General features: G+C 36.9%; 1 protein-coding gene across 1 annotated transcript in view; it reads right to left on the bottom strand.

Moving 5' to 3' along the window:
• Positions 1-215: 215 nt before the first annotated feature.
• The window catches only part of LOC142738186 (bifunctional heparan sulfate N-deacetylase/N-sulfotransferase 3-like), a 365924-nt gene continuing 351462 nt past the window's right edge, over positions 216-14677 (bottom strand). Inside the window, exons 13-14 of the mRNA XM_075849744.1 lie at positions 11391-11493; positions 216-1033 (exon numbers count right to left, since the gene is read on the bottom strand). Of these exons, the coding sequence (XP_075705859.1) occupies positions 914-1033; positions 11391-11493 (223 nt within the window). The 3' untranslated portion in view covers positions 216-913. The remainder of the gene's footprint in view (positions 1034-11390; positions 11494-14677) is intronic.

The raw sequence follows: 14677 nt of genomic DNA, 5'->3' as shown, positions 1-14677 counted from the left end.
CCACTTTAGTGGTATAGGAAGGCCACAAATCTTTATACTCGCCATTAGAAAAAAATGGTATATAATTCACTGTTGGGACTTATCGTCAAGGGACCCTTTCAAGAACAAGGGCAAGGTCTAAAGCAAACAACTTCTTTAATAAATGTCCATTGTATCATAGCAAATATTTAAGGAAAAAAACAAAATATTATAATTTTTTAATCTATGTCAGTATCGTAAAGCAATTTTTTTGTACATACTGTACGTGCAAATGAAGAACGTTGAGCCACTGTCTCAAGGAGTAAAGGAAGACATTTTTAATTTTAAGAGTGTCTAGTGTGAAACCTGATATAAAACAATTTCCATGACTGTATAATAATGGATAGAAATCACTTGTGTTAAAACAACTTAGATATATTAAAATTATAGACATATAAATGGTCACTTAAATTGTATACAAAAATTGTATTGTTTTGCATAATACTGGCAGTAGACACTTAATGAAAGAAACCAGTTTGGTGTACCAAAGGAAGTAGCAGCATACAACATGCTCTATTGACGTAGCCATGGTGTCAGCATGTATCATATAGAAAAAGATATCAATCATCAATATCTGACATAGGTTTTCATTAACATAAGAAAATATTTATTGTAAAATTAGATGAACAAATGACTTGACTTGATATTACCACCAAAATTTTGTTTCACATTATGCATTAACCAGTCCTTATCCCTCACAAAGTTCACACTAGGCCAAGGGTGAAGGCTATCAACTGCCATTGTCCTCCACAAGAATGTGATAGAATCCACATGCCAGCATATGGAGAACAGGGTTTATGTCATATTCTTCCAAACAGGTGAATATTACATCAACAAATGCGTTAGTCAACAACTGAATGTCCACTGGACGATATCGGAGCGTATATTCTCTGTGCTATCTGATTTTCTGGAGTTCTTGTCTCAGCCATGAAGGTAGAGGTTGACCAAGTCTGTGTAAAAGTTTTGACAATTCCACATTGTGATCTTGATAATAACTTGACAAGAAGGCTCTGCACTAAAGAGAAAGTATAAATACATATCAGTAATTTTAAAACATACTTAAAGGACATGTCTTTAAAGCTCCAATGCAATTTGTTAACATATTTCTTTGCAAATAGTGCATTAGGCCATAATAAGTATGTCATCCATAAAAAATGAACGCATTAAAGTAAATCGTTTACAAAGGTTATTCAGCGGCACACAAATAACACATTGAAGGTCATCGATATAGCCCGATTGGAACATTTGAAATTACTTGGCAAGAATCTAACGGACTGCTTAAACAATTTTCACACACTCCACGTACATTAACGTGCTAATGGCACGGTCCCCGGAGAACTATCGTCAGGATCGGGCGGTCACAATCACAGCCCAAACCTGTACTGTAACAGCAAATAATCATAATAAGAGTCCCCAACTGCAGATCCTGCTGCTTCTGCATTAGGGCAGTTGCTTTGGAGCCCTGTGATATCATTAATGAATTTACAGACATTTGCTATGCAGAGAAGGCTCAGAAGCATGAAGAGAAGAGGCTGTCTTCTCTTCATGTCCTTGCACACAAGTCGTTGGTAACATTAAATCCCTGTGATCGGTGAAATGTATAGAGGAAGAGCAGGGAACACACTAATCATGTATTTCCTGCTAACCTGAGCTTTATAGTAAAAAATAAATACATTTACATAGTAAATTGTAAAAAACATAATACATAAAAAATTGTAAAAAAATATTAAAACAATGAAAAAACTAAAACAACTATTAAATAAGTTTTAAAAAAAAGCTCTCCCAAAAGGGTACTCCTCCCCAAATCTGCACACCTCAATTTTAGACATCCTGCGTGACACAAACACATTTTGCATTGGTGTCAGGTGCTCAAGCATTGATACGTTCATGTCATGCAGAATGTATGTACAGAGGTCTCGTCTAAAGCATACATGTAAATGAAAATGGGGTCGTTGATTTTGGTGCTACAGCGATATCATAATGCACAAAGTACAGGTATTTGTTAAATAAACTACCTTATAACAGAGGATGAAAAAATGTTTAGAAAAAAAATACATTTATTCCTGTTTGTCCATACATAAGACCTACAAAATTAATTAAAATCAGCTCCAATTTTTATTAATTTTAAAAACCAATTGCTAAGAAACAAAATATTTTGAAGTAAACTAAGAATAAAAAAAACCAACTTAAGAACGTAGGATTCCAAAAAGGTAAAATTTTGCTCTGGACATTAAAGCCCCAAAAAAATCTCTGATCATGAAATGGTTAACAAAGACTTATCATCGTTTTTTTTTTTTCTTTAAATGAAAGAGGTATTCTCATCTTAAGTCATTTGTGGGATATGCCATATACTGTATGACTGATAGGTGCGCTTGGTTCACTTCTACTGACCATAACTTCCGTAACCATTGAAGGGGCTGGGTGCATGCAGGGCCATTTCTCTATTGAACTGTGAAGAGAGTCATTGGACCCCGGTTCTCACTTTAGGTGAGGGTCACAGAGGTCAGACCTGCATCTATCAGGCATTTATGTGAAAATGCCATAAATGTTTGAGATGTGAAAACCCATTTAAATAATTAATTTTTATAATATTTAAAAAAAGGACCTGTCACCATTAGAAGTGGTAACATAATTCTGTGATTATAGTGATATGACCATGTAATATTAATGTTCATTTAAGCATCAAAATTAGTGTGAAGATAGGGGCCATTTTGTTGGAACTCCGCACATGCTCAGTTGTAATGATGAGACTGTGCAGGGTACTGGCTGCCAGTAGTGTCTATATCTGTGTTTTCTGTGCATATACAGGGGTTATGTAATATATATCTGTCTGTATATTATAGTGAAACTTTCTCTACACCGTGATAGGCTGCAGTCAGTCATATGTTACATATCATTGGACAGGAGTTATCTTACTTGTAAGTCTGAACACGAACTTTCAGTACACAGGGAAAACAAATATTTTATCACACAAAATACCTGTCAGAATAACTTTTTAACGATCTGTTCATAGAAATAATAAAAACTAGCACCAAAAACAGGTGACAGATTCTCTTTAAGACTGTGTTCACACCTCGCCTTTGCCCTACGCTCAGCGTATTCGTCGGGAGATCCTCTCAACATATTCCCCATACGAAACAGGGTTGCCAACGTAATTTTTTTCTTTTTTCAGAACAATTTATAAAAAAATCACGAACAGTCAACATTTTTTACAGAGAAATTGGAAAACCATAATGAATCATAAAGATTATAAGTAATATATGTCTATAGCTTAGAATAGTGATAATAACACATTAGCAGCATGTACTGCGACGTCTAAAACAATAATAATTACAATCCCAAAAAATCTATACAAGCTGCTCTAATTTAAAAAAAAATAACGGACACATCAATTTTTTTTACCGACACTAGAAAAAAATGCTCTTTTTTTACGGACTGTCCAGGAATTTACGGACAGTTGTCAATCCTGTTTCGACATAGGGCTTCGATGTATCCTACTGTATTAGCATACAATGGGATATGTCGAAATAGGCTTTTTTATTGTATACCACTGCATGGGATTGTATAGTCCACTTCGCTATTCCATACTACAAAAAAATAAAAGGTATGCCGACGCATAAGGACCCGGCATCTGCCAAAAGGACATTCTTTTGGTATACGCTGGGTGAATGGGGTCCTATGGATACATTCAGCATAGGGCCAAAACGTGATGTGAACATGCCTTATGGCAGAGAAAAGCAATTACTAGTATGTCCTAATCTAACCTTTTTCTATAAATCTGCTGATGTAATACATGCAGGAAATGTGTGCAAAATAAGCATAATGTGTCAAGCCAGATAATGCTGAGGGTTTTAGTCCCAGTCCCCTTATTACAAGTTACTGTAAGTGATAGAAGTAATGTGCATATCTGTAATAAGTAAAACACATTGGATAGAAGTCAGTAAAGTCATTGTTTGCTGCGGGATTTCAGATATTTTATCCACTCATCTAATGTAGAGATAGCGTTCTCTTATTATTATAATTACATCAACGTCTCTAATTATTGTAATGTGTAAATTAGGCAGATGATTAACTTTAGAAATCAGAAACATAAACCAAAATTTCAATCATTTTATGCTAAAGATGTTTCATTTAATAATATGGAAACTACTAGTAACATTAGTAGCGTGCAGGGAGAACAATTTTTTTATTGCAGAGCAGTTCATTAAAAATTTAGCTGTCTTAAATTACCTAAAGGCTTGTGTAAGGCAGGTAATTGTCATGACAGCATTGTACATAACACACAGATATAATTATAGAAATGTCTAGTTTTTCAACACCCATGGAGAAAATAACATGAAATAAAACCATTATTGCAACACCATGCTGTTAAGAAAGTTGTTCTGTTTCTTGCTAATTATGTAAAGTATGGCAAGATGTCACCTACTGAATTATCGGCCCGCTCCGAGATACACGGTGCTGAATTCAGTAGGTTGTTTTATCCAGAAGTGTAACTTGAAGCTCCTGGGCCTCAATGCAAAATCTGTAACAGAATCTCCACCTACCATGTGCCATTTATAATATTGGTGTTTAGAGGTGAGCAAATTGATTCCAAACAAATCGTATTTGGTATAATTTCCCAAAAGTTATGGATTGTGCGAAATCCAAAATTATAGGGGTTCACTGCGCACGAATTGGCAAGATGGCAGCCGCCGGCCGCCATTTTACAGATTACAAAAAAGGAAGAGAGCAGAAGGGGAGATAAAAAAATATTCCATGCTCACCTCGTCTCCCGTAGCGACGCATCCCCACCGGCCTCCTGAGATAATGTTGTTTTGTCGCATCTGACTGCTGATGCAACACATCCTTGGCGGCCTCCTGAGATGCTCGAATTGTCCCATGTGACAAAACAACGTCATCTCGGGAGACAGCCAGGGAATTATTTTAGAGGTGGAATCACAAGTGCCCCGATTGCCCTGTTTAACTCTCTGATGTGTTCTAGGACTGTATCCAACTTGGATACAGTCCTAGAACACATCAGAGAGCAAAGTAGGAGAGAAGAAAATGATCCAGCGCTGATGGTAATGAAAAGGGAAAAGCAGGTCCCATGTTTATTGAGAAAATCCTTTAAAATCAGAAGGGAGACGCAGTCCCAAGGTAGGAAGGTAGGAGTAGTTGGGGTATATACCCAAGCCTACGCGTTTCGAACGCGGTTTGCGTTCTTAGTCATGGCAGGAAAGATAATGACCGTGTGTTTGAGACTCCACTATATGCTCGGTTATCAGCTGTTAAGGCCGATATGCAAATACCAATGATTGGGAAGATTCAGCAGGTAAGGAGTGGCTAGCTAACAGCGAATGGGTAAGTTGGAATTACGTAAATTCAACATAATGTCATTGTGTATTTGTTTTGCACGAGATATTACTCAAAGGCAAATAAAACTTGTAGTATGTGAATATAAATATAAATACAATACTGTTTTAGTTGAGTTGAACTTGGTTATTATTGTGAACATATAGTGGGGGAAACTGAAACACACGGCCATAGAGATACTCAAACATACATGAGAAACAGATATAACACGGTATCATATCAAACAGTTAAAAACATTATCATGGAGAAGAATTAAATATTGTTAAAAAAGATTGAAGGGAGAAGATTTAATTATATGAATATGTACCAATATACCAAAATGTTTATTGTTTGGGGAATATATTTAACAGATTTAAAGATTTTTATAGACCGGTCAATTGATCGTGAACTACACATCGTGGCAATATAACGTATTCGAATAGACTATTGTACAACATCTAGAACAAATTAATATATCAGTTAATTTTATTGATATTTGTTTGACTGCTAGTACAGCACATTCCTATGGGTGAATGTAAACTTTATTATTTAATTATTATATTATTATTTTTATGGGGTTTTAATCTGCGTTCATGACAATGCAGTGCGCTCTTGTTTCATGAATACATAATATATCGTATCTCCAAACAAAAAGAGTATTTTATTTAATTCATTTGGAAACTATTATTTGTACCTGAGCGTAAAAGAAATGTATGTAAAATAGTATCTTATTTTGTTCTTGCATTTGGTAGCAAATGCAAGAACAAAATAAGATACTATTTTACATTTGGAGATATGATATATTATGTATTCATGAAACAAGGGCGCACTGCATTGTCATGAACGCAGATTAAAACCCCATAAAAATAATAATATAATAATTAAATAATAAAGTTTACATTCACGCATAGGAATGTGCTGTACTAGCAGTCAAACAAATATCAATAAAATTAACTGATATATTAATTTGTTCCAGATGTTGTACAATAGTCTATTCGAATACGTTATATTGCCACGGTGTGTAGTTCACGATCAATTGACCGGTCTATAAAAATCTTTAAATCTGTTAAATATATTCCCCAAACAATTAACATTTTGCTATATTGGTACATATTCATATAATTAAATCTTCTCCCTTCAATCTTTTTTAACAATATTTAATTCTTCTCCATGATAATGTTTTTAACTGTTTGATATGATACCGTGTTATATCTGTTTCTCATGTATGTTTGAGTATCTCTATGGCCGTGTGTTTCAGTTTCCCCCACTATATGTTCACAATAATAAACAAGTTCAACTCAACTAAAACAGTACTGTATTTATATTTATATTCACATACTACAAGTTTTATTTGCCTTTGAGTAATATCTCGTGCAAAACAAATACACAATGACATTATGTTGAATTTACGTAATTCCAACTTACCCATTCGCTGTTAGCTAGCCACTCCTTACCTGCTGAATCTTCCCAATCATTGGTATTTGCATATCGGCCTTAACAGCTGATAACCGAGCATATAGTGGAGTCTCAAACACACGGTCATTATCTTTCCTGCCATGACTAAGAACGCAGACCGCGTTCGAAACGTGTAGGCTTGGGTATATACCCCAACTACTCCTACCTTCCTACCTTGGGACTGCGTCTCCCTTCTGATTTTAAAGGATTTTCTCAATAAACATGGGACCTGCTTTTCCCTTTTCATTACCATCAGCGCTGGATCATTTTCTTCTCTCCTACCTTGCTGTTCCACACCGCGGGCCGTCGCGGGGATCCGACCGACGCTGTTCGAAAACGCAGACCGGTGAGCTGGAGGTTTCTCCCTGTTCCTATATTAACACATCAGAGAGTTAGACAGGGCAAATGCGATTTGCGTCGAATTTATTCGGACTAAGTCGACTTGTACATCCGATTTGATAGAATCGACCCCGAAACGAGTTTGAGGAAATTCAACCATATTTACTGGCGTCTTCTTATGTGTCAGAGGAACCATTTGTGCTTCCTCAGGAACCAGGGCCCAGGAACGACTGCTATCTCTGCAACCCTATAGCCACACCCTACTTTTGTACTACTCATTTAGTGAACTACCCAAAAATTATATAACTCCATACTTATGCAATTTACATACAGTTGTACACATAGCTGCATAAAAAGTTTAGGATCAAGCATCTTGTCGTAAATTTTTGTCCAGTTCCTCAAGTCACAAGCTAGAATTTTTCAAGCATTCTGCCTAGAGGAGGTCTTACCTAGATACAATGTTGCAATCTTCAAATCAACTTTGTGCGTCTGACATCTTCAAACAATCTTGTATTGATCAAAAAAATTTTTTTTTTTTTAAATTAACACCTTAGACTGTAACTTTCAAACTGACCCATTATCTAGGACAGTGCAGTCTGCTTCCATTTCTAACTTATGTTTCAAATATAGTGCTTCTAGTAAGTAATCATCAATGCAGTCTGCAGTGGGTTCTGGGTGTTAATGGCTGCTACCGTCACGTTAAAAAATATATATAAGGTGAAAATTCAACAGAGACTTTTCATTTCTAGTGATAAGTACTATATACAGCTGCTGGCTAAGGGCAAATATACAGAATGCTCCTGTCAGTGTAATATTTAAGGCAAACACTTTTAAACATTTGTCTTTGTCAATATATATCACCAGTCTGGCATTTCATGTGTTTCATGGAAAATGTATGTTTTCATACTGTACAAAGATTTATGTTTCATGTTTTTAAATTTGAATTAATTATAATTGCAGTGATACATTTGGTTATGATTATGTGTATGATTTCCTTTATAATAAAGTTATTATTAAAAGGTGTTTTTCCATCAGGACCTCTACACAAAAGATAGCCAAACCCACACTTGTGCTGTTGAAAATCCTGAAAATTGTGGGCAACTGAGGGCAATCACACATTTAATCTCCAAAAATGATAAAAGGGAAATTTAGAATTACACAGCGCCCAAGGGTAGCATAGAGAAAATATACTAGTCATGAAAGTGGGATTTGGGCACAAGGACAACATAGCTTTCCTATAGTGCCCCCATTCTCTATGTATGTGTCATGCCATGACTGTGGGCCATCAGGCTCACTCAACTCCTGAGGCCCACAGCCATGGAACTGTGAGCAATGGTCCCCGTCTCCTCCTCAGGAGACGCCAGCGCTCACTTCCGCTTCTCCCGACCGGGGACCTGAAATTAAGTCAAAATTAGTCCATGAGCACCCTGGCCTATAAGAGGGGCCCAGCCCCTTCCTGCCTTGCCTGAGCCTTGTTGTCGTTACCCTAGTCTGTCTATGCAAATGGTCTCCTAAGTGTTTTCCAGTTCCCAGTGTTTCCCATTCCTGCTACCTGTAACCAGAATCCCGTGCTATCCTGGTCAAGTGCCGTGTTGAGCTGAAGTCGTGCTGTGCTGTATACCCCACCTGTCCTGCTACACCACACCTGGCGCCTGCCTGCTGCCTAGTCCGAACCGAGCCTGTCTTGCGACTATCTGAGCTACCACAGGTACACTATGCGAACTATAGACTGTGACCCGTGTCCTGTTGGCCAGATGCCATACCGTCAATGCGGTACGGTCCAGTGGGTCCACGTACCCAACGTGACAGTATGCCACTGACAGCACACATTCAAATCAACGGGCGAATATATATTCATGTGTAGTCCTCTAGGGCAGTAGCTTCTCTTTTCAGTAACTCTTTGTTCTGTTTAATATAAGACCCCCTATAAGATGTCCATATGACCTACAGTAATAGAGAGTAAGGACAGGGGTTGTCCAGATGAGACAACTTATATAATGTCAATCACTTGTCTGAATGCTAACTTAGATTGAACAAATTTACTAACTTACTTTGTTAAAAAAAAATGGTCAAGCAACATTTTGGCAAAAAGGAGTCCCAATGCATATTCAACTAGAAGTAAAGCTTTAATGAAATGTTACTTAATATCTTTACTTACTATTTGCTATAAAGACATCAACTGTAAAATCGATCATATTTCCCTTTTGCTATCTTATATTTAATTTTGTTTTTACTGTGTGCAGTATAGAAAAAAAAATCTCTTGCCATGCGGTGGTTGGCGGAACGTAATACATTATTTTATTCTGATTAAGGTTTGTAAACACTCAGTACACTCAAAATACAAAATCTTTCCCAACGTATAACTTTGACGGAAGGCTCTGATATATGCCACTATATAGGCATACAGTGGCATATGGCTCCCATGTTAAAATAAAAAAAAACATGCGGAAGACTTTTTTTGCGGGATGCCTCTGCATAGAAAAGCGTAGTCAACAACACTTTTCTTTACAGGAAAAAAAAAAGTGTGCCGACATACAGTAAACCAGATGGATGGAGGCCAAAAAGAAACTCTTTAGGCCTCGGTTGAGAAAATGGAATCCTATGGATACATTTGAACCTGAAGCTTACCCAGCATATACACCAAACATTGGGTTCAAATTCCTTGTGAACAGAGCCTAAAGTTGACAAAACTGTCTACAGCAGTTTTTTTTGGCAATTTTCATGTAGCAACATGAGTTTTTACTCTACACTGAACAGCATAAAAACAAGCTTTTAAAAGGTTAAAACAAAAAAATGTAATAAAAATATATTAGAAAGATGCTGCATTTTTAATTTCCTGATTCTAAAGCCAATGTTTTTCAGAGGTAGAGTCACCAGACATGCACTTTAAATGAAATGTATCATCAAGTTTTTAGTGGTTTTTTTTATGTGACTATTCACAAAACAAAAAAAACAACAACTAAACCTTAACATACTGCAGTATTCACACTGGCCACTAGAGCAGTCACAATAGGCTAAGGCCCTGTTCACGCAGAGTTTTTTTTGCAGGAAGATTTTGACCTGCAGTTTTTGACCTGCCTGCAATTTCTTGCCGTGATTTTCGCGGTGTTCTTTCACAGCAAAAAATGCAGCGAAAGAAGCTTTCTCTGCCTCCCATTGAAGGGAAAAATCAATGAAATCAATGGGAGGTTAGAGGCGTAACGGCAAGAAAGAGTATGTCGCTTTTTTTTACCGTTAGCTGCTAAAAGCTGCCACGGAAATTAACACCCCCGTCTCCCTTTTGAAGTCAATGGTTTTTTGGAGAAGATTCCGACATGGTTTCCGCATCAAAATCAATATGAAAAACTCTATGTGAACTGGGACTAAGGCTTCATGTTTTCTGTAGCTCATTTGTCAGCTTTGCTGTATAGACTGGGGGAGCTTGAGTAATGTCATCTCATTATCATTAGAGAGTGTGAGTTAATGACAGCTCTATTGTACTGCTGGAAGCCTAGATAAGGCAAGATAGCAACACTATACGCTACATACACAGATAAGGCTCTGTATGCATCTCTCCTGTCACTCCCTGGTCTCTGAGGGAGGGCTCGTTTCTGGAGACTGTGAAAAACCTGTGACATTTCTCTGTCAATGTACTTCTATTAATTTCAGATACCATAAACCACGCACGCCCCGTTGCAGGAAAGAAGCATGTGTTTCTAGGGCTCCATTATTTTACTTCTACATACTAATTAAATGAAAATAACTACATGAGACAGTTCCTTTGGGTAAATAAAGTGAAGGCATAAACATAAGCAGAGCACCAGGGGAATATGTTTTATCTCTACAGTTTGAAAATGGGACGACTGAGAATAGAGGCTGTTGTAAAACATTCATATATCTTCGTATCTGTCTATAGCTGGCTGACGGCTGTGATGGGGATGCGTCTTCCAGTAATTGGACATCTACTGATCAAACATGTGGATAGGGGATGCAGGGTAACGGTTTAAATATCACTTTAAAAGGCAACTTTATTATTATGTCAGTCAGAGAGAGGTGAGTGTCTCTTTTAGAAAACACCATATAAATGTTATTTCTAACTTCTGGACAAAGCAAACTAATAAATGTATATACATTTTAAAGAAGGTAGTCTAAATAATTGTTAGTGCATTTTTTTTGCCATGTGCTATATAATTTTTTTTTAGGAATAACTTTATATAACATGACAGATTTCTGTCTCCTGTTGGCAATAAAACAGCGCAAAGACTCACCTCTGTATCCATTTGGGGGTATTTTCTACCTTTGCTTTTGCCCAGACACTTAGTTTTTCCCTCTTCTAGGAGCTGACACCAAAATCCTTTATGTGAATCGAACCTACAATAAAAACTTTAAACTGTTAAAAATTTATATTCCTGAAAACAAGTTTGAACTTCAGTGATTACTTCCAACATTTCAGTTTGTGACAGCCTTATTGGCATTGATAGGCCTGGGCTACATGACATGGCTGATTGATGATAGGGATACTATTATATTTTTGTTAATGCCAGTAAAGTGTGACACTACTATGTTGGTACTATGGTGTGGTAAAATATATATGGAAGACATATGGTATGTTAGAAGACATATGGTGCGGTAAAAGAAATATGGTGTGGTGATGTGACATTCCAATATTTGGCACTAGTATGTGAATATTATTTTGTGAGGAAGACATTCTATATGGCAATACTATAAATGCCGTTTACTTTGAATGATATTGTTGGAATTTCTGCAGTTCAGACCACTACCAAGAGGGAATATGGTCTAGGAACCTCATTGTAAGCTATAAAACATTACCGCAAATAAAGTATAACTACAAAAGCCACAGGTCGTCGTCCCCACTAACATTCATCCTATCCAAGGCAGGAAATTGAAAAAGTCCCCCCCACCCTCATGTCTGAAGTTCAGAATGATAGCTGTTGGAAGGATAATCATTAACTTATTTGCCTGTTGCCACCTTCAGCACCAATCTCTAGCATTCTTACTTATAATACATACCATTTCCCTCCCTCAATTTAGGGCTAGCTGGGCAACCTACCATGTATTTGTAGTTAGATTGACTGGCTCCCGCTTCTCCTGACTCTGTCCCTCATCTAAATATACACTGCCGCTGGTTACTGCCTCCGTTCATTTAGCCACTTTTAACTACAGAGAAGTGCTGATTGGTTATGGTGAGGAACAATTTAAAGCTGGAAAAGCTTATCCAGATCTGATGAATCCCAGTCCCTTCTGAGTGTGGTTCATGGAGAGACCAGAATTCCTAGTCTATGGACCCTCAAACTAACCAAGTAGTGCTTGTAGTCATGGTCTCCAAAAATCACAGGTTAGAAATAAATTACAACACATACAGTGATGCTTGAAAGTTTGTGAACCCACCAGAATATTTCTGCATAAATTTGACCTAAAATGACATCAGATTTTCATACAAATCCTAAAAGTAGATAAAGAAAACCAAATCAAGCAAATGAGTAAAAAATATTATATTAGACTTAGTCATTATTTTAGGAAAGTGTCACATATTTGTGAGTGGCAAAAGTATGTGACCCTTTAGGATTAGTTTATAATTTGAAAGTGAAATTAGAGTCAGGTGTTTTCAATCAATGGGAAGACAATCAGGTGTGAGTGGGCGACCTGTTCTATTTAAAGAACCGGGATCTATCAAAGTCTGATCTCACCACACGTTTGTGGAAGTGTATCATGGCACAAACCAAGGAGATTACTGAGGAGCTCAGGAGAAGAGTTGTTGATGCTCATCAGGCTGGAAAAGGTTACAAAACCATCTCTAAAGAGTTTCGACTCCACCAATCCAGTTAGATTGCGTACAAATGGAGGAAATTCAACACCATTATTACCTTCCCCAGGAGAGGTCGACCAACAAAGATCAAGAGCAAGGTGTATAATAGTCTGAAAGGTCACAAACAAACCCAAGGTAACCTCTAAGCAACTAAAGGCCTTTCTCACATTAGCTAATGTTAATTTTCATGAGTCCACTATTAGGAGGACACTGAACAATAATGGTGTGCATGGCAGGATTGCAAGGAGAAAGCTGCTGTTCTCTAAAAAGAACATTGCTGCCCGTCTGCAGTTTGCTAAAGATCACCTGGACAAGCAAGAAGGCTATTGGAACAATGTTTTGTGGACAAATTAGCTTTTTGGTTTAAATGAGAAGCGTTATGTTTGGAGTGAAGATCACTTGGTCAGCGCTGGACCCAAAAATGATATGCTGTAGCGATCGGTAAGTATTTCTCTACTTAACACCCCACTGAAACACCAATGTACAAAATGGAGGGGGCAATAAAAGAAAAAAGTGGAGTGCTTCTTAAATCCAATAGAAATGTTGAGAAAACCAGCAATTCATTGGAGGAAACCCATCAATATAACAGAGTTTAAGCTGTTTTGTACAGAGGAATGGGTTAAAATTCCTCCAAGCCGATGTGCAGGACTAATCCACAATTACCGGAAACGTTCGGATGCAGTTATTGCTGCACAAGGGGGTCACACCAGATACTTATCACTTACAGATGTGTGATAGTGGATCATTTTCCTCAATAAATAAATGACAAGGTCTAATATTTTTGACTTATTTAATTGGTTTAGTTCTCTTTATCTACTTTTAGGACTCATGTGAAAATCTGATGTAGTTTTAGGTCAAATTTATGCAAAAATACAGAAAGTTCTGAAGGATCCATAAACAGGCACAATTAACTGATTTCTACAAAATAATTATTATTACAGTACAATACTGGAGAATCCCATAAATTTTCCATTAGCATACCCAGATGAAGAGATACTGTAGATATGGTGGCATTCATTTCTCTATAGCAAAGGCTACGCGGAGGCTTATAGCAACGTAACTCTGCGGAAGAGTGAAATGATTGATGGACTTATAAGTGTTGCTTTGAGAATGACCTCCTTAGTTTTAATCATAGCGGCACATATTTAGGAAATGTAAAAACATACACAGCATTCTTTAGCCGAATTAATTTACGCTGCAATAACCTAACTCTTGGTGTTATTTTGCACATTGCTGCTTTGTAAATTAACAGATCAAATGCAAGTTGCTCATTTACACAAAGTTTGTGACACCACAATATTTTCAGAGCTACACGATCTCTCCTCCGTTAAATGTGACACTATTTTTTTGGATAGAAAGCATTTCCTAATTGGAAAGCATCTTGTGATACACAGTGGAGGGATTTATTAATTGCTGATATGTCAATTTCTGGTGTAATTGTACTAAAAAGAATGGCATTTGTGCTGAACATTATATTGTAAAGACCCAATGACACAATTACTGATACAAATGATACTCATTTGTGTTGGTAAGAGGGGCTGTGACTTTTTCAAGTGGCACCAAGTTATAAAAGTTCTCTGCCACCACTTGGCATTGTACAGTAGCCTCAACCCTAATTCCAAACATCAATGTACACCTTATTACAGAATAAAGCCTACTCTACACTGCAAATTGTAATAAATATCATCCACAATGTTTAATTTTAAATATTATTACATTATTTTTACT

Source organism: Rhinoderma darwinii, chromosome 1 (assembly GCF_050947455.1).
Source record: "Rhinoderma darwinii isolate aRhiDar2 chromosome 1, aRhiDar2.hap1, whole genome shotgun sequence".
Taxonomy (NCBI): domain Eukaryota; kingdom Metazoa; phylum Chordata; class Amphibia; order Anura; family Rhinodermatidae; genus Rhinoderma; species Rhinoderma darwinii.
This window is presented reverse-complemented; position numbering and strand designations above follow the sequence as displayed.